The sequence below is a fragment of the Mandrillus leucophaeus genome, unplaced genomic scaffold (genome assembly GCF_000951045.1).
Source record: "Mandrillus leucophaeus isolate KB7577 unplaced genomic scaffold, Mleu.le_1.0 Scaffold192, whole genome shotgun sequence".
NCBI lineage: Eukaryota > Metazoa > Chordata > Mammalia > Primates > Cercopithecidae > Mandrillus > Mandrillus leucophaeus.
In genome coordinates, this window is record NW_012101943.1 from 3452399 (window position 1) to 3477017 (window position 24619).

General features: G+C 41.0%; 1 protein-coding gene and 1 pseudogene across 7 annotated transcripts in view; both read right to left on the reverse strand.

Moving 5' to 3' along the window:
* ESR2 (estrogen receptor 2 (ER beta)) overlaps nt 1-24619 on the reverse strand; it is a 68880-nt gene that overhangs the window by 24838 nt on the left and 19423 nt on the right. For 5 of the 6 annotated variants that reach the window (XM_011978294.1, XM_011978292.1, XM_011978291.1 and 2 more), the window contains 3 exons: nt 16829-16945; nt 8371-8670; nt 5155-5293 (listed from right to left, as the gene is read on the reverse strand). In XM_011978294.1, the coding sequence (XP_011833684.1) occupies nt 5155-5293; nt 8371-8670; nt 16829-16945 (556 nt within the window). The remainder of the gene's footprint in view (nt 1-5154; nt 5294-8370; nt 8671-16828; nt 16946-24619) is intronic. The other variant, XM_011978295.1, reaches the window with a different exon arrangement.
* On the reverse strand, nt 19094-20203 carry LOC105538439 (annotated as a pseudogene). The gene is made up of 2 exons (XR_001005902.1): nt 19800-20203; nt 19094-19515 (listed from the first exon to the last, which is right to left on the reverse strand). The product of XR_001005902.1 is annotated as a translationally-controlled tumor protein-like (transcript).

The window sequence follows — 24619 nt, forward strand, 5'->3', positions numbered from 1 at the left end:
TCTATTTTATTTATTTTATAATTTTAGATTGAAACTGAATTATGAGTAAGAAATTAGGACAGGGTTAAAAGAGTTGAATTAAAGACAGGCTGGCTGCTCATGTCTGTAATCCCCATGCTTTGGGGAGGTCAAAGTGGGAGGATCACTTGAGGGCAAGAGTTCCAGACCTGCCTGGGCAACATAGCGAGACCTTGTCCCTACAAAATAATAATAATAAACCAGGCATGGTAGCATATACCTATAGTCCCAGCTACTCAGGGGGCTAAGGCAAAAGATCACTTGAGGCCAGAAGCCCGAGGTTGCAGTGAGCTATGATGGCACTGCCTGGGCCACACAGCAAGACCCTGTCTCTAAATTAACAAAAACAGAAACAAAAACAGGACATATGATTTCAACGTTAAAATATTGAAACAATGTATCAATCAAACTGACCTACTCAGGAAATTTATTTTTGCACACTATCTGTCCATCAACTACTAAATAAAATCAGTAATAACATGGAATATCTTTGTATTAGTCCATTTTCGCATTGCTATAAAGCATTACCTGAGACTGGGTAATCTATGAAGAAAAAAGGTTTAACTGACTCACAGTTCTGCATGGCTAGGGAGGCCTCAGGAAACTTACCATCGTGGCAGAGAGCAAAGGGAAACCAAGGCACATCTTACACAGAGGCAGAAGAGCGAGCGACTGAACGAGACAGGGGAGCTGCCAAACACTTTTAAAGCATCAGCTCCCATGAGAACTCACTCACTATCATGAGAACAGCATGGGGGAAACCGTCTCGATGATCCGATCACTCCCACCAGGTCCCTCCCTTGACAATTTCAGATGAGATTTGCTGGGGACACAGAGCCAAACCATATCAATTTTATTACTTGATAATAACTTTTTTTTTTTTTGGAGACAGGGTCTCACTCCGATGCCCAGATTGGAGTGCAGCGGCATGATCTCTGCTCACTGCAACCTCCGCCTCCTGGGTTCAAGTGATTCTCCTGCCTCAGCCTCCCATGTAGCTGGGATTATAGGCACGCACCACTATGCCTGGCTAATTTTTGCATTTTTAGTAGAGAAGGGGTTTCACCATGTTGGCCAAGCTGGTCTTGAACTCCTGACCTCAAGTGATCCACTCGCCTCAGCCTCCCAAGGTGCTGGGACTACAGGCGTGAGCTACCGAGCCTGGCCAATACTCACTCTTTATAAAATAAGAATATTGTTTTTTTTTTTTTTGAGATGGAGTCTTGCTCTGTCACCCCAGGTGGAGTGCAATGAAGTGATCTCCGCTCACTGCAACCTCCACTTCCTGGGTTCAAGCAATTCTCCTGCCTCAGCTTCCCAAGTAGCTGGGATTACAGGCGCCTGCTACCACACCCAGCTAACTTTTGTATTTTTAGTAGAGACGGGGTTTCATCATGTTGTCAGGCTTGTCTCGAACTCCTGACCTAAGGTGATCTACCCATCTCAGTCTCCCAAAGTGCTGGAATTACAGGTGTAAGCCACCATGCCTGGCCTAAAGAAGAGTATTGTTTAATACAACAACAAAATGTTGAATGAGTGGGCCTCCCTTTGGGGTACACTATTTTGTACCTATATATATATACCTGCTGGCAGCACACACCTGGGTACAGACCGTGGTTTACCTCTGTGTATATGGCAATGGCAGGGAGTGCTTAAGGCTTAGAACATAAAAAGGACTTAATAACTGAAGTGAAATTACTTATGCACAAAGGGTAAATTAAAATTCAGAATTGAAAATTCAGTGACTACCTTGAAGGAATTTAGCATACAAATAACTAATGTGAATGTAAACTCAAGACGTCTATACATATATAATTCCATGAACCTCTCTGCAAATGTCCACAATGGGATCCAAGCCCAGATACAAACTTCCTCTGACTAATAATTTAACATTAGTCAGTTGCCTGTTGATACTAAGGACACAAAAATGCCTTTGCATATGTGATTTTTATGAATTCCGTGGTTAGTAAAAGAAGAACTAAATGCTTAGAAATAAGCTGAAGTAACTAGATTTTCCTCTCATCCTCAGTAGATACAAGTTTTCTTGTTGCAGAAACCTCAACAAGAATAAAGGGAAACAGAAATTATAGTTTCAGTATCCACAAATGGGCTGTTAGTTGTATTCACTGTTTATACAGCCATATTACCACTTGAAGAAACTCTGGTAGGACAATCCAGCAGAAGACAGTTATTTTCAAATGGTGTGAAGATTATGTCTTCATTTTGCAAAAAAGAGTTGTAATAGAACTCCTTTATGGAGCATGACTCCTGACTTTTTGAATGAGCAACTCCTCTACAAATACACCTATTACATAAAAGTATATTCATCTGTGTAAGAGATGACTACGTAACTGAACTATCTTAGACTTCAAGTTCCTGACTTTACAAAGTTAATGGGTTAAAAATGCTACAGATTGTAGGCTGGGAGCGGTGGCTCACGCCTGTAATCCCAACACTTTGGGAGGCTGAGGTTGGGGGATCACTTGAAGTCAGGACCTCAAGACCAGCCTGGCCAACATGGTAAAACCCCGTCTCTACTAAAAAAAAATAATAATAATAATAATAATAATACAAAAATTGGCCAGGTATAGTGGCACATGCCTGTAATCCCAGCTACTCGGGAGGCTGAGGCACAAGAATCGCTTGAGCCTGGGAGGCGGAGGTTGCAGTGAGCTGAGATTGCGCCATCGCATTCCAGCCTGGGTGACAGAGTGAGACTCCATCTCAAAAACAAAAAACAAACAAACAAAAACTACTAGAAATTGCAACAAAAAATAAACACCAGTAATCATTCAAAAAAAAAAAAAAGTCTGCTCAATGTGAATGCATTTACAATTCCCAAGAATTCCTCTTCTATACTCAAACATACTAGATTTATGTTGTAAAACATAATACTTTCATGTAAGTTATAAAGGCAGTGTGAGTCTATCATAAATAATTTGTTAAAAAAATAACTTTTCTTCTATTAACTAAAAGGTAGGCCTAATATTTTTCCAGGATTTGTGTCCACTTATAGTAATATATACACACAATTACAGGAATTAAAGAACCCATACAGAGAAATGGGAGAGTGGAGAGTTAATTGTCCTAAAAACCAGGAATGAATCAGTCACCAAAAATAAACACTAAATTTGGCATCAATTTAGAAATCAAGACAACAGATAAAATAATTTAATCCAAAAGTCTGCAAATTATTTGATTTGTCAAGGGATGGAACATCTCCCTAGGACTAACCTCTAGGAGAATTATATGTGTGTATTTATACATATGTATATTTGGCCTCAGTTAAAACCCAAGCAGAATACAATGGCTTGGCTAGGTGCTTGGCATTTCAGCCTGCCTTGCAACATGGTACCCCGAGATGACAGTGGGGAGAGTGGGTTTCTGCAGTGTGTTATGAGTAGAACAGGACTGTTCTCTACCAAAACATCTCTGTACTGAAGAATGTGCTCTTTGTCTACATTGTCACCCAGGACAACAGGCAGAATAAAGTAGACAGTTTGCCGTTCGGCAACCCCCTAAGTCCAGCTCCACCACCTACTATCCTACCTGTCAGCAGGTTTCTTAATCTCCCATTTCCAAATATCTGAATGATAGAGATAATAATGGGTCCTACTCCCTTAAAGAGTGCAGGAAGATTGTGAAGATTAAATGTGTTGACATAAGTTAAATGCATAAGGTGCTGCTAAGCACATACAAGCCAATAGGTTAGCTATTTTGTTTGTTACTGAAGCGTCTTGTGCCCTGCACTTCTCTGGTTTTCCAGAGCCTCCCTCCATGGTTTACCACCTGGGCTCTCGTTCAAGTCAATCCATCCTCCAGCTCTTCCCAAAGGATCTGTTCTCTGTCAAAACACCTTCATTATGCAGAACAGTGCTCTTTTAATAACATTATCAACCATGACAAAAGGCAGAATGGGGACTGATACCTTGGGGCATCACTCTTCATCTGTGTAACACAGGGTCTTCGGATGATCTTAAAGTGGTAACAGGATTATAATGCAAGAGTTGGGGTAGACACTAGGCATCCTCCCACACTGTGCAGAGTCAGATGTGGCTGAACATTCAACACTAGCATTTTTTCCACAAAAGGGGCGTGGAAATCAATTTCCATGCAGATTTCAAACTGCTCAAATTCACACCAAGAGGGTATTCTACTTTCCTGCTAAAAAGTTTGAGTGTTTTTATATAGTCCAGCTTTCCCTCCATAAACAGTTCACCTAAGTCAATTAAAAACTGGTTCCTTTTCTGTCATCTTTAAAAGAAAATCAAATGCAACCAAGATATAGATAGCATCATGTCCCATTTTCTGTTAAGTTTCATGTAGTTTTAGTAACCCTTCCTTCCACCACTATTGCCAAAAATGCTATAGTACATGCATTAGAATGAGTTAAAGCAGACTGGGCACAGTGGGGGCTGTAATCCCAGAGCTTTGGGAGGCCGAGGTGGGTGGATCGCCTGAGGTCAGGAGTTCAAGATCAGCCTGGCCAACATGGTGAAACCACTTCTCTACTAAAAATAGAAAAATTAGCCTGGCGTGGTGGTGGGCACCTGTGACCCCAACTACTCGAGGGGCTGAGGCAGGAGAATCACTTGAATCCAAGAAGCGGAGGTTGCAGTGAGCCGAGATTGCACCTCTGCACTCCAGCCTGAGTGACAGTGAGACTCTGTCTCAGAAAAAAAAAAAAAGAATGAGTTAAAGCATAAGAAAATAAACTTGGCAGATTTGTAAGAATTTTATCACCTGTCCAGAAAGCTCCAGACGTAATTGGTCACTATAGGTACAAAAAACAACAGGACAACTTAAGATTATAACCTGAAAATGGAATTTTTAATGCAGAAAAGTCTGTCGACTTATACATGTAGTGGCCACATACCTACAGGATACACTCCCCTATTAAAGCGCTGGCCTGTAAATGCTGCTGCACCACAGATTAAAAATGAGTCACAGGACCCTGAATCCCTGGACCCAACTCTCTCCTCTTCTGGTTCTTGACCCAGTGAAGGAGCTGATGATACTATCATCCTCTAATTGCCCTGCAAGTGTGAGATTTTAATTGCAGCACCCAGGACTTTGTTCCCACTAAGTACCTTACTCAAACAAGTGGGAGAAGAAACACAATGCATTTTTTCTCACCTGTCCAGAACAAGATCTGGAGCAAAGATGAGCTTGCCGGGGTGGTCAATTGAGCGCCACATCAGCCCCACCATTAACACCTCCATCCAACAGCTCTCCAAGAGCCGCACTTGGTCAAACAGGCTGAGCTCCACAAAGCCTGGGGAAAGCAAAAGGCAGTGAGACACCCGCACCCTCCTCCTCAGCCTTCTGTGTCTGTTGAGACAGAATGGCAAGTGTTAAAACATTAAGAAAACACAAACCATTAGGGAATCGATATTTTATAGATATGATTGACTACTCATTAAAGGAAGAAAACTTTGAAGTTAAGCTGCGTGACTCAGTTTCCAGTCTTGGACCCCTTCTAGAGACAAATATACTTCATTTAGAGTTTGTCAAGCATGATGACCTGGGCTCAGAACTGATCTTGGTTAGCTGTGTCCTGATAATTCCTCTGCACTACTGAGAAGGTTGATGCTTGGTTGCCAATCAGAGGAGCTGCCTGTCTGACCCAATCTTTGACTGGGATCAGAAGGGGTGGGGGAATGGGGTAGGTGGAGGTTGGGGTTGGAGGCTTGCAGACAGCAGTGTCAGCCCCCGCAGAAAGCCAAGGCCTCAACTTCAAGGATTTCTCTGATTGCTTAAAATTTCCCATCCAGTGTTAAGATCCTTCCAGGTAGAAGCACTGTTTCTGGGCGATTCTATCCTAAGCAGCAAATATCGCCAAGCACAATGGCACACACCTGTAATCCCAGCACTTTGGTTGGCCAAGGCGGGTGGATTGCCTGCACCCAGGAGTTTGAAACCAGCCTGGCCAACATGGAGAAACCCCATCTCTACAAAAAATTATCTGGTCATGGTGGCAGGTGCCTGTAGTCCCAGATACTCTGGAGGCTGAAGTGGGAGGATTACTTGAGCCTGGGAGGTCGAGGCTGCAGCGAGCTGAGATTATGTCACTGCACTCCAACCTGGGCAACAGAGCAAGATCCTGTCTAAATAAATAAATAAATAAAATAAAGAGCAAATATAATAACAAAGCAGGTCCTGACAACCTAATAACTCATGTTGGTCACAGTACTGTTTGGAAACAGGTACTCTCTGGGGAAGGAAACACTTCAAAAGCAAAGCAGAGAACACCGGGGCTTCCTTCACAAGCCATGATAAAAGGAGACGGCCATTTAATATAAATATGGTAACAAAAGACACGGCCTTGGAGTGAAATGGACTCTGGTTTGAACTCCAGCTCAGCCTCTTTCTAGCTGGTCACTTAATCTCCCATTAAATCTTTGTTTTTCTAATAGGAAAATGGAGGTAACAATGCCTATCTCTGAGAATGTCCTATAGGCAAGATCTCTTATTCTTGTTTTACAGATGAGGAAACTATGGCAGAGAGAACATATGTGTTCAAGTCTTTGAACAATTATAATGTAAATCTGTCTCAAGGAGAATGTAATGGTGTTATGAGTGTAAAGATGGATAAATACTTTCTAAATCCACATGCTTTGCTCAGTTTAGGTTCCTAATATGTATACACCTTCCCAATCTCACCCACAGTAATAGACAATAAGCCTACCCAAGAGATCACGGCTCTTAACCTTGTAGATATTCAACAAGATCAAGGCTAGATGATATTTTATTTTTTTTTTTTTTTGGTTTGGACAATGACCATGCCAGTAAGAGAGGGGGAAAAAATCACACCTCCAGACTATGCCTACGTTTCCTGAAAACTTTTCAAAACACCAGGCTTGAATAAGGAATAACGCAGTTTAAGAGTTCAGATTTCTTATGGCACAAAAAAGGGGCACAGCTTTCAGCAATAATTAATTTCATCACTGCTCTCCGTGTGTGGTCCTGCAAAATCGTGTTTGGAATACACTTAAAGCAAACAACTAGAGGAGAGTGCATCAGGATTGCCTCCTCCAGGAAAAAGCAGAGAAAAAAATAATTCTGGCAAAGGTGAAGATGCTAGACAAAACAAAATACAACTCGAAACCAAAAATCCTCAGGAAGTTCAGAAGAAATGGGCCCAGTTCAACAAAAGTCCCCAAATGATACTGTCACCGTAGGCCTCAGTTCCCTGGGCTCTTTACCCGAAACTTCTCTTCCCCCAGCTTCTCGCCCCTCCTCATCTTTACAGCTTGCCCAGTGCAGTCGTTGCCCCCCAGGCCATGGGAACGCCCCCAGTGGCTCAGAACTTGTAAGAGGCTTCATTTCTTCAAGGACTGTAAAGAAGGGCATGGAGAACCTTTCACAGGGGGATTGTGGGGTGTTGCCATTTTAGGTTAGAATCCTAGATTCACTCTTTCACAGAAACACCACGTCAAATGATAATTAGCTGGTAATTTCAGCATCATACAGCACTTCAGGTCTGTATTACAAATGGGCTTGGGAGAAGTGATCACTTTAGAGGATGGAAAATGCAGGTTCCAAATGATAACTCATGAGTAACTAAGCTCATTTTTAACTTGATGGCATTCCAAGTTTATGGGCCCACTGATGATTCGTGTAACTTCAACCACTGATTTACTCTCTCTGTCCATACATATTCATTTGTGTATATAATACTGATTCTCTATCGGAACAATAATTTACAAAATTCTATTTAGCATCTGACAAACCTTTCACTTTCAAACTAGTCATACTGTACTCTACCCCACCCTACCCAACCATGCCCCTCCTCTCAAGGTGAGGAATCCACAGCCAAGAAATGGGGCAATGTAGAGTCTACCTTTTAACCATGTTCCAGGTTCCAGGACTCTAGGATTTCTTGCCCAAATGACCCCAAGCCCAGTTCCAGAGTCTGGGTGGGTTCCCTGGGTCCATCCTCCCAGACCACCTCTAGGCATGAGAGGGGGCCAACAGGTGAGTGTCTGTAGCAGATGTGGACACACAGGATAGGGTTTGTGCCAGGTAGTATGGGAAGCATCTAGCCACAGGAAAAGAAGAGAGTCAAGAATAGAAATGGCTGGGCCACGCACAACTCTTTCTTCACTACCATGTTGGGTACAGAACTCAGAGTCGTCTCAGAATTCTAAATCAGAACGTGGCCTTGTTGAAGGTAGCTATGCCAAGACGGGAGGAAGGAACATATTGCACTAAAAAGTTACGAATCCAGCTGAGAAACCGTTAAATATCTAGGCACAGCTCACAGACCTCTACTTTATACTCTTGTCCTTCAAATATTAGCAGCAGGCCTTTCTACAAGTACACGGAAAACTAATAGTCCGAAAGCCCTACCGGGAATCTTCTTGGCCCAGCTGATCATGTGTACCAACTCCTTGTCGGCCAGCTTGGTCAGGGACATCATCATGGAGGCCTCAGTGAAGGGCGCGCTGGGGCGGCTGATCAGTACATGGGGTGGCTCAGCCTCCAGGAGGGTGAGCACCAGCTGCTCGGGGCTCAGGGCGTCCAGCAGCAGCTCCCGCACTAGGGGCGTGTGGCTGCCACTCCTCTTGGCCTTGCTGGCGCAGTGCAGTTGCTCGTCGGCACTTCTCTGTCTCCGCACAAGGCGGTACCCACATCTCTCTCTCCGGGAGCCTGAAAAGGAAAGCAGGGTCATTCAAATTGTTGGGGTAAAACCGCAGTCAAGTAAAAGAAGCTTGACTTTTATTCTTTGGAGCCTGTGGGGCACGTACCAAAGATTACTATGGTCGTGATTGTACTAGGAAAACCAACGACATAACTTTTCAGGAACTTTTTAGGTCTCCATTTCCAGGTCATCTATAGATACTGACACCATTTCTCTATAAAGAGTGCTCATAAACCTGTTTCCAAACCATGAAATTAGGAATTTTCTTCAGGTAGAAAAATGGGGATATCTCCAAAGGTATCAAATAATATACTTTTAACACATTCTTAAAATGTTTATATGCATGTGTGCATATGTATATATTTCTTTATTCATACTTACACAAGTATATTTCAAATAGCAAATTAAGTGAAAAAATCTGGAAAATATGGAAAAGAATAAATTTTGGCAAAAATTCTTTCAGTCTTTTTAATGCTTTTATATTTTTCCATGTTTTATATACAAAATTTTTTTGTTGTTGTTTGTTTTTGAGACGGAGTCTCACTCTGTCACCCAGGCTGCAGTTCAGTGGCGTGATCTCGGCTCACTGCAACCTCAGCCTCCCAGGTTCAAGCAATTCTCCTGCCTCAGCCTCCTGAGTAGCTAGGATTACAGGTGCCCACCACCATGCCCGGCTAATTTTTATATTTTTAGTAGAGATGTGATTTCACCATGTTTGGCCAGGCTCGTCTCAAATTCCTGACCTCAGGTGATCTGCCCATCTCAGCCTCCCAAAGTGCTAGGATTACAGGTGTGAGCCACCATGCCCGGCCTTTATACACAAAATTAGATTGTAGTATATACACTATTTTATTTTAATCGTATTTTTGAGACAGAGTCTTGCTCTGTTGCCCAAGCTGGAGTGTAGTGATGCAATCACAGCTCACTGCAGCCTTCCTCTCCTGGACTCAAGCAATCCTCCTGCCTCAGCCTCCCAAGTAGCTAGGACTACAGGAACATGCCACCATGTCTGGCAAATTTTTTAATTTTTTTGTAGAGATAGGGTCTTACTATGTTACCCAGTGCTCAATAGTTTGACAATCTATTTTCTCAGAACGCATTGGGCATTAAAAATCATTTTTAATGTTTGCTAATCTAACAAGTGACTAAACCATCTTGCTTTACTTTATATGTTTTAATTACTAGCAAAGTTGATTTATATGCTTGTTCTTTGTATTTATTTACTTTTTTTTTTTTTTTTTTTTTTTTTTAGAGACAGGGTCTCTGTCATCCAGGCTGAAGTATGGTGGTATGGTCATGATCACAGCTCACTGCAGCCTCAACCTCCCAGGCTCAAGTGATCCTCCCACCTCAGCCTCCTGGGTAGCTGGGACTACAAATGTGCACCAACACACCTGACTAATTTTTGTATTTTTTGTAGAGACAGGGTCTTGCCATGTTGCCCAAGTTGGTCTCGAACTCCTGGGCTCAAGTGATCCACTTGCCTTGGCCTCCCAAAGTGCTGGGATAAGCCACCACACCCAGCCCAATAAGTAAGTTTTGGTGATATAGAAACAAGGTGGAACCAAAATACCAAACAATAACATGTAAAATGAGAGAGGAATTATTTTGGTTAGAATTTCTAAGATTCTTTTTTGGGAAGACAGAAGCTTAAATTCTCGAATTAATCAAAAACACATGTTAAAAAGCAGAAATATCGTTAAAGGAATTGAACCATGGCCAAGCATGGTGGCTCACACTTGTAATCCCAGCACTTTAGGAGGCCAAAGGTGGTGGGGGAAGGCAGATCACTTGAGGTCAGGAGTTCAAGACCAGCCTGGGCAACAGAGTGAAACCTAATCTCTACTAATAATACAAAAACTAGCTGGGCATGGTGGGAGACCCTGTAATCCCAGCTATTTAGGAGGCTGAGGCGGGAGAATCACTTGAATCTGGGAGGCGGAGGGTGCAGTGAGCCAAGATCACGCCACTGCACTCCAGCCCTAGTGACACAGCGAGACTCTGTCTCAAAAGACAAAAGGGAATTCAAACAGAATGCATGACTTTTAAACTAGTAAAAGAAGAAATAGAAACAAAAATGTGATCAACTCTCAAAACGGAAGAAGTAGAAAATACATAATAAAATTTTTTAAATCACAAAATAAGGTGATAGAAATGAACCCAAATATCAGTTATCACAATAAACAAAAAATACCAAATTGACCATTTAAGAGTGACCTGAAATCGTACATATTTTTAAATCTAGACATAGATTAGTTGTAAGAGATACAACTAACACATAGGAAAACAAAGTAGACAGATAGAAAAATATATAACAGGCAAAATTAACCAAATAAATTGACGTTACTCTACTGATACCAGACAAATAAACTTTAAGGCAAAAATTATTATTATAGATAAGGAGACTTGTTGCTAGAATATTTTAAAAAGATAAATAATTCTAAACTCATATACTTCAAAACAACCAAGGCCAGGTGCGGTGGCTCACGCCTGTAATCCCAACAATTTGGGTGGCCAAGGTCGACGGATCACCTGAGGTCAGGAGTTCAAGACCAGCCTGGCCAACATGGAGAAACTCTGTCTCTATTACAAATACAAAAGTTACCCAGGCATGGTGGCGCATTCCTGTAGTCCCAGCTACTCAGGAGGCTGAGGCAGGAGAATCGCACAAACCCAGAAGGCACAGGTTGCAGTAAACCGAGATCATGCCATGCACTCCAGCCTAGGTGACAGAGCAAGACTCTGTTGAAAAAATAAATAAATAAACAAACAACAAAACACAGCGTCCAAACACAACACAAAAGTGATTGAAAGAAAAAGAGAAACTGACAGATGCACTATTATAATGGGATATTTAAACCTCTCAACAGCTGAAAGAGCGAAGAGTCAGAATGCAGAATATTTGAACCACATAATTAACAAGCTTGATCTACAAAGGCCATAGATATTTTGCAAAAATTATCACATACTAGGCAATGAAGAAAATCTTAAGTAAAATAGGCATAAGACCATTTTCTCTGACCATAAGAAAAATGGAAATCAACAACAAAAATATAACTTCCAAATCCCTATATATTTGAGCACCAAAATCTTTATAAGTTTTCACTGGTTAAAGACAAAAATGTAAAATGGAAATTAAGAAAGACACATTATAAGTAAGGATATCATTAGCATGGTTACAACTTTTATATGAATCTCCCTTTAAAAAAAAAAAAACCCTAAAAGTTGAAATCTGCAAAACGCTTAGTTTTATACTCCCATCATTATGTTTATTCACTAAATTGTTTACATTTTTAAAATAAATATTAGTTAGAAAATATGAGCAAATTTAAATTATTGGCTACCGGGAAAATTTGTCAGAATTTCCTCTTAACATTGACTAGTTATAGTAGAAGAAAGGGCTCTATTTATTCAGAACATTTGAACCAAATTTACTGCTAAAAGAATTAAAGGCCTAAAATACAATTCATTTTATTAGTAATCAAGTAGAATGCTATGGATATTTAAGGTCAATTATAAACCCAGGATAAAATGGAGCAAAATGTACATTTTTCTTAATTTTTTTTAATATACTTTAGGTTCTGGGATAGATGTGCAGAACATGTAGGTTTGTTACATAGGTATGCACGTGCCATGGTGGTTTGCTGCAAAATGTATGATTTTAAAAAGCACCTTTCTGCCAGGCAAGGTGGCTCATGCCTGTAATCCCCCAGCACTTAGGGAGGCTGAGGCAAGAGGATCACTTGAGCCCAGGAGTTCAAGACTAGCCTGGGCAACACAGTGAAATCCTGTCTCTACAAAAAATACAAAAATTAGCCAGGTGTGGTGGTGCACACACCTGTAGTCCCAGCCACTCGGGAGGCTGAGGTAAGAGAATCAATTGAGCCCTAGGAGGTCAAGGTTGCAGTAAGCCAAGATTGCGCCATTGCACTCCAGCCTGGGTTGCAGCAGAGTGATGCCCTGTCTCAAAAAAAAAAAAAAAGTACCTTTCTGATCATACATTTCTTTTTTGTAGAGTACATAAGGATAAAGAACTACAAAACAGATTTATATACCCTTTACATACCCAAAGTGAGAGATTTTGAATTTATATGTTCAAATTTACTTAACAAATTTTCACTGACAAAGTCGAACATTCTAGGTCCTGTAGTGAGTTCTGAGGATTCTAGACTCAATAAATAAAGCCCTTGACAAGGAACTCATTTTTCTATCAAGGATGTTTCTAGTGTTGTGGCTTTGACACTGTAACCTAGGCAGCTGCCTCTGAGTGAGCTTAATGAGCAGCTCCACCAAATAGGAGTGCTCCATATTAGGCAGTGGTAAATAACCCCAGCCAAAGATGATGATGATAGTAGTGATCAATGATACTAATGGCAGCTAATGTCTACTGGAAGCTTCTATGCACCAGGCATTGCATATTGCACATATTCTGACAGCTACCCTACAGTACAGGAGCTATTACTGTCTCCAATGTACAGAGGAGGAACCAAACATAAGCTCAAATACCTTGTCTAAGATGGCATAGCTAGAAAATAGCAGAAGCAGGATCTAAACCCAAGCAGCAACCTAAATCCAGAGCTGGTGCTTTTAACCACTATTTTATACTACCTACCTATCAAATCCCTTTCATGGAAGACTATACAGCAGGTGTATAAAGATATGGCACCCAAAATATGTTGAGCTATTGTCCCAATACAGGGATATAGGCCAAATACATGGCTATTCAGATGGATTTCCTGGCTCCTTACATTTCAGTGTATCCTTAAAATGAAGTTTCATCCATAAAGTTAGTCTAGGTGGGTGTTGTCCTACCGTTGTATGACCACATCCACACTTCAGTAGAAAAGGCAAGATCAGAAATTCAGAAGAAAAAGGTGATAACAGACTACATGGTTTCAGAATAAAAGAAGCGGGATGGTGCAGGAGGATCCAACACGCAAGTATAATCTCTAATCCTCCGAGACCTGATGGAAGAAAAAGTGTGCAGAGAGGGTTTTTGGGAGGGCAGATAAGAAGAGTGATGGGAAAGGACACAGAGTTAAGAAAGTTCACCGCTAATGGTCTTTCTCTGTGGTCAGTGAAGGGCAAAATATTCCATTGTATACGTGCAACAACCCATCTCATTTCTTCTGTAATCTCCAAAGAGAATACAGTCTTTTCTTAGACTTTCTGGCTAAATTCAACAAACTTTCTCTCATTCCCTTTTCTATGAAATCTTTAACTATCCCTCTGTACTCTATCTCATGAAATGGTGTTGTATCAAAACTCATATGAGCTTTTCAGGGAAGGAGAGAGAACAGAAGGAAAACTAAAATTGAGCATCAGGTACTGTGCTAAGTCTTTATATATGTTTTCACACTTATTCTTTACAAAACCCAGTGAAGCAGATATATCTGTTCAGAGATATGAAAACCGAGGGCCAAAGAGGTGATTCAGTAGTTTGAGCACAGTCACAGTCAGCAAGAAGTGATGAAACAAAAATGAAACATAGGCCGGGCGCGGTGGCTCAAGCCTGTAATCCCAGCACTTTGGGAGGCCGAGACGGGCGGATCACAAGGTCAGGAGATCGAGACCATCCTGGCTAACACGGTGAAACCCCGTCTCTACTAAAAATACAAAAAACTAGCCGGGTGAGGTGGCAGGCACCTGTAGTCCCAGCTACTCGGGAGGCTGAGGCAGGAGAATGGCGTAAACCCAGGAGGCGGAGCTTGCAGTGAGCCGAGATCGCGCCACTGCACTCCAGCCTGGGGGACAGAGCAAGACTCCGTCTCAAAAAAAAAAAAAAAAAAAAAAAGAAACATGGACTCTATGGGATCCAACCTTCATGCTCTTCCCAGCATCCACTGCCTTAAGCCATGAGGGCTACAGCTGTGCAATGGATCCTAGTATAATAAAAGCATTCTTAAGACGAAGTTGGAAATCACTTTTTAAACACACACACACTCACCTTAAAATACTGTTTAACTTAAAACTTAAAACATTTATTTGCAATCTTTCGTCAGAGTGCCAAGGCTTTCTCTTTATGCATCTGGGCCAATTAGACAAAGTCACTTTTCTGCATAAACATACCCATGAGATATTATCTCTGGATTTTCAGTTTCAGCTTCTTTAAAACAAAAACAGAGCAAGAACCTAGATACTTCTAAGGAATTCTGAATTCAGGATCTCCCAAGGTTTATGTTTTGTTTTGTTTCTTCCCCCAGTCTCACCCATATCTATCTCAATAGCTATTAGTCCTTTAAGATTTTATTCAAAACTTTCAACTAAACATCAACCCCCGCCTGACGGAGTCTCACTCTGTCGCCAGGCTGGAGTGCAGTGGCATGATCTCGGTTCACTGCAACCTCTGCCTCCCAGGTTCAAGCTAGTCTCCTGCCTCAGCCTTCCAAGTAGCTCGGACTACAGGCGCACGCCACCATGCCCAGCTAATTTTTGTATTTTTAGTAGAGACATGGTTTCACCATGTTGGCCAGGATGGTCTCAATCTCTTGATCTCATGATATGCAGGCCTCAGCCTCCCAAAGTGCTGAGATTACAGGCGTGAGCCACCGCACCCAGCCTTAACTAAACTTTCACAGGAAAAAACTTGTCTTTTCCTATTCATGTTTGCACAAATTTTAATTAAATTTTATAATGTAACAATTACAGTGAGTAGAAACAGGTTTGAGAAGAAGCTCACTGGTTTCTGATAAGGACAAAGTGAAGCGGTGGGAATGGAAATGTTCAGGTGTTCGAGAGAGTAACCAACACACACTGTGAGGCTATGGGCACAGGCAGGGTGTTCTACAGAGGAAATGAAGATCATCGGTGACTCTAGGAAGCCAGAGAAGTGTGATCAGATGAAGAGAACTTCTGCTGTAACTGAACTATAATAGCTGAGCGTTCTAATCTGTTACATATACAGAGAAAAAGAAAAGGGCAGAGAATGCTCACGAGGCAGAGCTACTAAGAAATTGTCAGGGAGGGCGGGGCGTAGTGGCTCACGCCTGTAATCCCAGCACTTTGGGAGGCCGAGATAGGCGGATCACGAGATCAGGAGATCGAGACCATCTTGGCTAACACGGTAAAACCTGTCTCTACTAAAAATACAAAAAATTAGCCGGGCATGGTGGAAGGCACCTGTAGTCCCAGGTACTCAGGAGGCTGAGGCAGGAGAATGGCGTGAACCCGGGAGGCGGAGCTTGTAGTGAGCTGAGATCATGCCACTGCACTCCAGCCTGGGCGACAGAGCGAGACTCTGTCTCAAAAAAAAAAAAAAAAGAAAGAAAAGAAAAAGAAATTGTCAGGAAGTAAAGTGATAGATTTTTGCTTTAAATTCAAATAATTACAATGAGAAATTACAGCCAACCACAGGTAAAATACTGGTAAGCAGAAGAATAAGTGCAGGCTGAGCTGCTTGGAGTACATATAAACAAGCAAGTGAGTACAGACAAGTGAACCAAAAGCTAGCCAGGTGGAGAGAGCTGGGTGTTGGCATCTTTGTCAGTTATATACTAAAGTGCTCACTTTTCTTTGTGTATAAAATATATGTGAATATATGTGAGTGTATAAAATACATATGAATATATGTGAATATATTACATATACATATGTATACATCTATTACTGTCATAGAACAAAATCTATGCTGTATGTGCTTTTCATAGTTCCATTATGTTTCTGACTCCTGCATATTTTTCCACTTCTAGAAAGCTAGACGAGGGGATAGGTATGAGCCTCCCCACGGCTACCCCAGTAACCCACAAGATATTCTACTTTTTTGTCACAAGCTTTAACCATGGACATTTACCAGGATTTCATCCTTAGAACTGAACTTTTCAAGATCACAGACAGATGGCCACCCAGCCCTGTTTGAGGATTCCAGCGGCTAGAAGTCCCCTAAACCATCTGGTGGCCTATTTATTCTGTGGTCAGACCACTTGAACTGTAGAAAGTTCTTCTCTACTTGGGGCCAAAATCTGCCTCCCATAATTTGTTCCCACTCACCCCAGCTCTGTCCTCTGCAGTTACTGTGGATAAGTCAATGCCCCCTCCAATGTGACAACACACAAATGCTTAATTACTATGTCCTAAATCTTCTCTCTTCCCAGCTACTGTCCCCGGTTCCTCAGAGGACAGGGCTTTTAGCAAGGCCCATATACAATAAGAAGGGAAGCAAGCACTCACCACACTTCACCATTCCCACTTCATAACACTTCCGAAGTCGGCAGGCCTGGCAGCTCTTGCGCCGGTTTTTATCGATTGTACACTGATTTGTAGCTGGACAAATATAATCATTATGGCCTATAACAGAGTGGGGGGGAAGAAAGATTATTGATACAATCTCTTGGTTAAATCTCTTCCTGGTCAACAACACTGATAACACCTTCCAGCTGAGAGATAGGGGACATCTTCTTAATGACCAGTATAGGTACAAAGGCAAAGTCAAGATACACTGACACCTTGTTAATGAGTAAAGGAGACCTAGGAACATTTCAATATCCTGGTTTTTGACTAATATGTTATTCTCTGCATATTCTTGGAATTCTCAAAAGAGAGATATAAAAATATATCCATTGGATATGGAAAATGAGACAGTAACATTAAATTGATTTGCTCCAAGTCACAGAACTCAAAAGTTGTAAATCAAGCCATCAAATTCAGCTTTTTATATTCTCTTACATGTATCCCTCTTTTGGGTTTAATATAGTATTTTAATGGGAATTCATAGTCAAAATAACAAAAGGAACAAAGAAAGAAATTAGCATTCTAAGTAATGACAGAAAGTACTACTATTGACAAGAGTTGTGGTGGATTACTGTTCTCAATTCTTCATTCTCTCCCTCGGCCTTGCGACCCTGCAGTGTACTAGAGTGGGCAGAGAGTAAACACTTCCCTACCAACTGATGTTGGGCTTGACCACAGGACTTTCTATAGCCAATGATATATCAATAGATGTGCTGCTCCAACAGTTTGGCTAGGCCTCTCAAGCTCCTGTGAGGTAGCCACTGGTCCAAGAAGAACGTGGGGACATGTGGAACAGACCTGACCTCTCCAAAAGCCTGGAACCAAGTTTATGAAGTGGAGTTACTCTAAACAACTCAAAGACATAGAAGTACAGAAAATAAGACTCATTGTAGTAAAATCCTAAGAGTTTGAACTTGTTAGTTATATAGCAATCTCTAAGACAATGATATTTTTAATTCTTTTATGCAAGGAAGAGCTAAGAATATTTACATTTCAAAAATCATTTCAGATGCAGTACGAAGAACCAATGAGCAAAGCTGATGAGGCCAGGAGACCAGATGACAGCCTGCTATATTTGTGCAAATGAGAGATGATGTCTGGACGGGGTGTTGGTAGGGAGGATGAGGACAGCTACATGGGTCTGAGAAAGGGTTAATAGAAATTATAACAAAATAGGTGAAAAGCAGAAGTGAAAGTGAGTAGGACATTTTGATGCCTTTCTAATAAACAATATGGCCTGAACATCTTACATTAAGCCTATAATGAACCAGAATTTCAGAGCGGAGAATAAATGAATCTCAATAATAAATGAAATGAGCAAGTCATAAAAGAAAAAAGTCGCAAAAGAATATGTAGGAGAAGACATGAACACAAAGTTCAAAAACAGAGAAAATGAACCTGCATTATTTAGGGATGCATGTGTAGGAGGCAAAACCACACACAGCAAGGAAGGCAGAAATGAGGGCTGTCCCACCTCCGCAGGGAGGGAAGTGGGTGTGGCAGGAGGGACCACCCAGAGGGATTCTGGGGAGCCATTACATTCTATTTCATTGTTTGAGCACTGGTTACACAGGGATTTGCTTTATAATCATTCTTTAAACTGGACATGTTACATGCAGAATTCTACACGTTAGCATACAATGAAAAGGTAATTTTTCTTTTTTTTTTTTTTTTTTGAGACAGACTCTTCCTCTATTGCCTAGGCTAGAGTGCAGTGGCATGATCTTGGCTCACTGCAACTTCTGCCTCCTGGGTTTAGGTGATACTCCTACTTTAGCCTCCCAAATAGCTGGGATTCAGGCACCCACCACCACACTCTGCTAATTTTTGTATTTTTAGTAGAGATGGTGTTTGGCCATGTTGGCCAGGCTGGTCTCAAACTCCTGACCTCTGGTGATCCGCCTGCCTTGGCCTCCCAAAGTGCTGGGATTACAGGTGTGAGCCACCACAGCTGGCCAGAAGAGGTAATTTAAAACCTAATTGTAACTCCAATCTTGAAACAGTCTCCACAGTCTCATATCTACATGAATCTCTCATGTTGCAAAGAGATATCTGCACTTCTATGTTTGTTGCAGCATTATTCACTATAATGTAAGCAAAGAAGATGTATATGAAGTGCAACAATGTTTTTCAAGCTTTCTTAGGCTCCTTTTCTTCTATTACACTTAAATTATTAACTACACTTCATATCTTTTTTTTTTTTTTTGAGTTTAAATGCATTTTATTTTTAGACAACCTATATGACATGTTTTTCTTAAAAACAATGCCTCCACTCCAAATAAATCACGGTCAAAATAAATGAAGAGCTCAAGATGACATCAGTCCCATTTGTCTTAAGTCCTGGTGTTGTGTGGATGACAAGCAGAAGCCAGTTATGATGACAGGTGATAGATCCAAAGTAATTGCCAAATTTGTTAACATTTTTCCATTTCTAAACCATCCTGAAAGAAAATCATATATGGGGTCACACCATCCTCACGGTAGACCAATAGAGCAACCATGCCATCTGGATTCATGTTTTCACCAATAAAGAACTGGTAGTTTTTGAAATTAGCAAGGATGTGCTTGATTTGTTCTGCAGCCCCTGTCATAAAAGGTTTTACTCAGCCAGGCGCGGTGGCTCAAGCCTGTAATCCCAGCACTTTGGGAGGCCGAGACGGGCGGATCACGAGGTCAGGAGATCGAGACCATCCTGGTTAATATGGTGAAACCCCGTCTCTACTAAAAAGTACAAAAAACTAGCCGGGCGAGGTGGCGGGCGCCTGTAGTCCCAGCTACTCGGGAGGCTGAGGCAGGAGAATGGCGTGAACCCGGGAGGTGGAGCTTGCAGTGAGCTGAGATCTGGCCACTACACTCCAGCCTGGGCGACAGAGCAAGACTCCGTCTCAAAAAAAAAAAAAAAAGGTTTTACTCTTTCTGGTCTCTGTTCTTCAAGTTTGCCTTTGATTTCATGTAATCTTTGATGTACTTCTTGTAGGCTTCTTTTGTGAAACTTGTTTCCTGCAGATGATGGTTCATGACAATATCGACACCAGTGATTACTGTGCTTTGGGTACCTTCGCCCTCTGGGCCTTTAGCAGAGGCATTTCCACCAATGAGCGAGTCATCAGTGTTACCTTCTGCCCTACTGACCATCTTCCCCTCCACCTCCAGGCACAGCCCATCCACGGTCTCCCGGATCCTGTAGATGTCGGAGAACATCTCATTGCGGCTGATGAGGTCCCGGTAGATAATCATGACGGCGACTGAAGGGAGACGACGGCGGCGCTAGCTTAGCAGGAGCCCGAAACTTGGAGTGAGCGCGGTGCAGCCCGAGCAGCGCTTGGGGGAAGCGGGGAGCGGGTGGAAAAGCCACTTCATATCTTTTATTTCAAACAATAGCATCTCTAGTATGGCCCAATTTTATTAAAGTGCTTTGATCTATCTTTTTTTTTTTTCCCCCGAGACAGGGTCTCCCTCTGTTGCCCAGGCTGGAGTTGCAGTGGTGTGATCTCAACTCACTGCAACCTCCACCTCCTGAGCTTGAGCAATCCTCCCATCTCAGCCTACCATGTAGCTGGGACTCCCACTTTTCCACTCCTACTACCCTTCCTAGCCTCTGGCAACCATTATTCTACTCTATCTCCTTGAGTTCAATTGTTTTCTTTTTTTTTGGTGGTGGGGGGGAGATGAAGTCTCACTCTGTTGCCCAGGTTGGAGTGCAGTGGCGTGATCTCGGCTCACTGCAACCTCCACCTCCCGGGTTCAAGCAATTCTCCTGCCTCAGCCTCCCAAGTAGCTGGGACTACAGGTGCATGCTGCCATGCCCAGTTAATTTTTCGTATTTTAGTAGAGACAGGGTTTCACCGTGTTGCCCAAGCTGGTCTTAAACTCCTGAGCTCAGGCAATCCACCCGCCTCGACCTCCCAAAGTGCTAGGATTACAGGCATGAGGCACCGCAATTGTTTTCATTTTTAGCTCCCACAAATAAGTGAGAACATGGGACGTTTGTCTTTGTGTGCCTGGTTATTTCATTTAACATGACTTCCAGTTGCATCCATGTCGTTGCAAGTGACAGGATCTCATTCTTTTTTATGGTTAAATAGTGGTGTATATGTTCCACATTTTCTTTATCCATTCACCTGTGGATAAACATTTAGGTTGCTTCCAAATCTTGGCTACTGTGAACAGTGCTGCAACAAACATGGGAGTGCAGACATCTCTTCGATACACTGATTTCCTTTCTTTTGGGTACATACCCAGCAGTGGGATTGCTGGATCATATGGTAGCTCTATTTTCAGTTTTTTTGAGGAAACGTCAAACTGTTCTCCATAGTAGTCATACTAATCTCTATTCCGACTAAGAGTATAGCAGGGTTCCCTTTTCTCCACATCCTCGCTAGCATTTGTTATTTCCCATCTTTTGGATATAAGCCATTTTGACTGTGGTGAAATGATATCTCATTGTAGTTTTGATTTGCATTTCTTTGATGATTAATGATGTTGAACACATTTTTATATACCCATTTGCCATTTGTATATCTTCTTTTGAGAAATGTTTAGTCAGATCTTTTGCCTATTTTTTAATGGGATTATTAGATTTTTTTTCTAGAGTTATTTGAGCTCCATCTATATTCTGATTATTAACCCCTTGTCAGATGGGTAGTTGGCAGATATTTTCTCCCATTCTGTGGGTTGTCTCTTCATTGTTTTCTTTGCCATGCAAGCAGCTTTTTAACTTGATGTGATCCCATTTGTCCATTTTTGCTTGGTTGCCTGTGCTTGTGGGGTATTACTGAAGAAATCTTTGCCGCAACTAATATCCTGGAGTGTTTCCCCATGTTTTCTTTTAGTAGTTGCATAGTTTGAGGTCTTAGATTTAAGTCATTGATCCATTTGGACTTGATTTTTATATATGGTGAGAGATAGGGGTCTAGTTTTATTCTTCTGTACATGGATGTCCAGTTTTCCCAGTACCATTTATTGAAGAAACTTTTTCCCCAAGGTGTGTTCTTGCACCTTGGTCAAAAATGAGTTAACTGTAGATGTATGGATTTGTTTCTGGGTTCTCTATTCTGTTCCATTGATCTCTATATGTCTATTTTAGGCTAGTACCATGCTGTTTTGGTTGCTATAGCTCTATGATATAATTTATAGTCAGGTAATATGATTTTTCTAGTTTTGATATTTTTGCTCAGAATGGCTTTGGTTATTCTGGATCTTTTGTGGTTCCATACAAATTTTAGGGGTTTTTTTCTATTTCTGTGAAAACGTCATTGGTATTTTGATAGAGATTGCACTGAATCTGTAGGTTGCTTTGCGTAGTATAGACATATTAACAATATTAATTCTTCCAATCCATGAACATAGAATATCTTTCCATTTTTTTGTGTCCTCTTCAATTTCTTTCACTAATGCTTTATAGTTTTTATTGTAGAGACCTTTCACTTCTTTGGTTAAGTTAATTCCCAGGTATTTTATTTTATTTTTAGCTGCTGTAAATGAGATCACTTTAGATTTTTTTTTTTCAGATTGTTTGCTGTTGGCATATAGAAATGCTACCGATTTATGTTGATTATGTATTCTGCAACTTTACTGAATTTATTGCATCTAATAGTTTTTTGGTGGAGTCTTTTGATTTTTCCAAATATAAGATCATATCACCTGCAAACTAGGATAATTTGACTTCTTCCTTTCCAATTTAGATGCCCTTTATTTCTCTTTTCTGATTGCTTTAGCTAGAAGTTCCAGTACTGTGTTGAATAACAGTGGTGAAAGTGGGCATCCTTGTCATGTTCCATATAGAGGAAAGGTTTTCAGTTTTTCCCCATGAAGTGTAATAGCCGCGGGTCTGTCATATATGTCTGTTATTGTGTTGAGGTATATTCCGTCTATACCAGTTTTTTAGGGTTTTTATCATGAAGAGATGTTGAATTTTATCAAATGCTTTTTCAGCATCAATTGAAATTATCATATGGTTTTCAACCTTCATTCTGTTGATATGTTGTATCAAATTAATTTTCATATGTTGAACCATCTTTGCATCCCTGGGATAAATTCCACCTGGCTATGATGAAAAATCTTTTGAATGTGTTGAGTTTGGTTTGTGTTTTATTGTGGATTTTTGTATCAATATTCATTGGGGATACTGATCATATTCTTTTGATGTTTGTCTGGTTCTGGTATCAGGGTAATACTGGTCTCACGGAATGATTTTGAAACTATTCCCTCCTTCTCTATTTTTCAGAATTGTTTGAATAGGATTGGCATTAGTTCTTCTTTAAATGTTTGCTAAAATTCAGCAATGAAGCCATCAATCCTGGGCTTTTCTTTGCTGAGAGACTTTTTTTTTTTTTTTTTTTTTTTTGGAGACCTGATAACACTCCATCACCCAGGCTAGAATGTAGTAGTGCAATCTTGGCTCACCACAGCCTTGACTTCCCGGTCCCAAGCAATCCTCCCACCTCAGCCTCCTGGAGAGCTGGGACTACAGGTGTACACCACCACACCTGGCTAATTTCTTTTCTTTTTTTTTTTATTTTTATTTTTTGTAGAGATAGGGATCTCCTTGTGTTGCCCAGGCTAGTCTTGAACTCCTGGGTTCAGGTGATCCTCCAACCTTGACCTCCCAAAGTGCTGGGATTATAGGTATGAGCCACTTATGCCCAGCTTGCTGGGAGACTTTTTATAACAGCTTCGATCTTGTTACTTGTTACTGGTATGTTGGAGTTTCGGATTTCTTCATGGTTCAATATTGACAGGTTGTATGTGTCTAGAAATTTATCCATTTCTTCCAAGTTTTCCAAATTATTGGCATATAGTTGCTTATGATAGCCTCTAATGATCCTTCAGATTTCTGCGGTATCAATTGTAATGTCTCCTTTTTCATCTCTGATTTTATTTGGCTCTTCTCTCTTTACTAAAAAATATTAGTCTGGTTAAAGGTTTGTCAGGTTTATTTTCTCAAAAAAAATTCATATTTTGTGAATCTTTTGTGTTGTTTTCTTGGTTTCAATTTCATTTATTTCTGCTTTGATCTTTTTATGAATATTTCTTTTCTTCTATTAATTTTGGGTGTGGTTTGCTCTTGCTTTTCTAGTTAAGATGCATCATTAGGTTGTTTACTTCAAGTTTTTCTACTTTTTTGATTGATACAGGCACTTAAGCTATAAACTTTCCTCTTAGTACAGCTTTCACTGTATCCTATAGATTGTGGCATGTTGTGTTTTCATTATCACTTGTTTCAAGAAATTTTTAATTTCCTTCTTAATTTCTTCATTGACAGACTGGTTGTGTTCAGGAGTTTAATTTCCATGTTTATGTAGTTTCCAAAATTCTTTATTGATTTCTAGTTTTATTCCGTTGTGGTCAGAAAAGGTACTTGATTTGATTCCATTTCTTGAAAATGTTTTAACACTTGTTTTGTGGCCTAACGTATAGTATATCCTTCAGAATGATCCATGTGCTGAGGAAAAGAATGTGTATGTTGCAGCCACTGGATGAAATATTCTGTAAATATCTATTAGGTCCATTTGGTCTTTAGTGCAGATTAAATCTGACATTTCTTTGTTGATTTTCTGTCTGGATGATCTGTTCAATGCTGAAAGTGGTCCGGGCGCGGTGGCTCAAGCCTGTAATCCCAGCACTTTGGGAGGCCGAGACGGGTGGATCACAAGGTCAGGAGATCGAGACCATCCTGGCTAACACGGTGAAACCCCGTCTCTACTAAAAGAAATACACAAAACTAGCCGG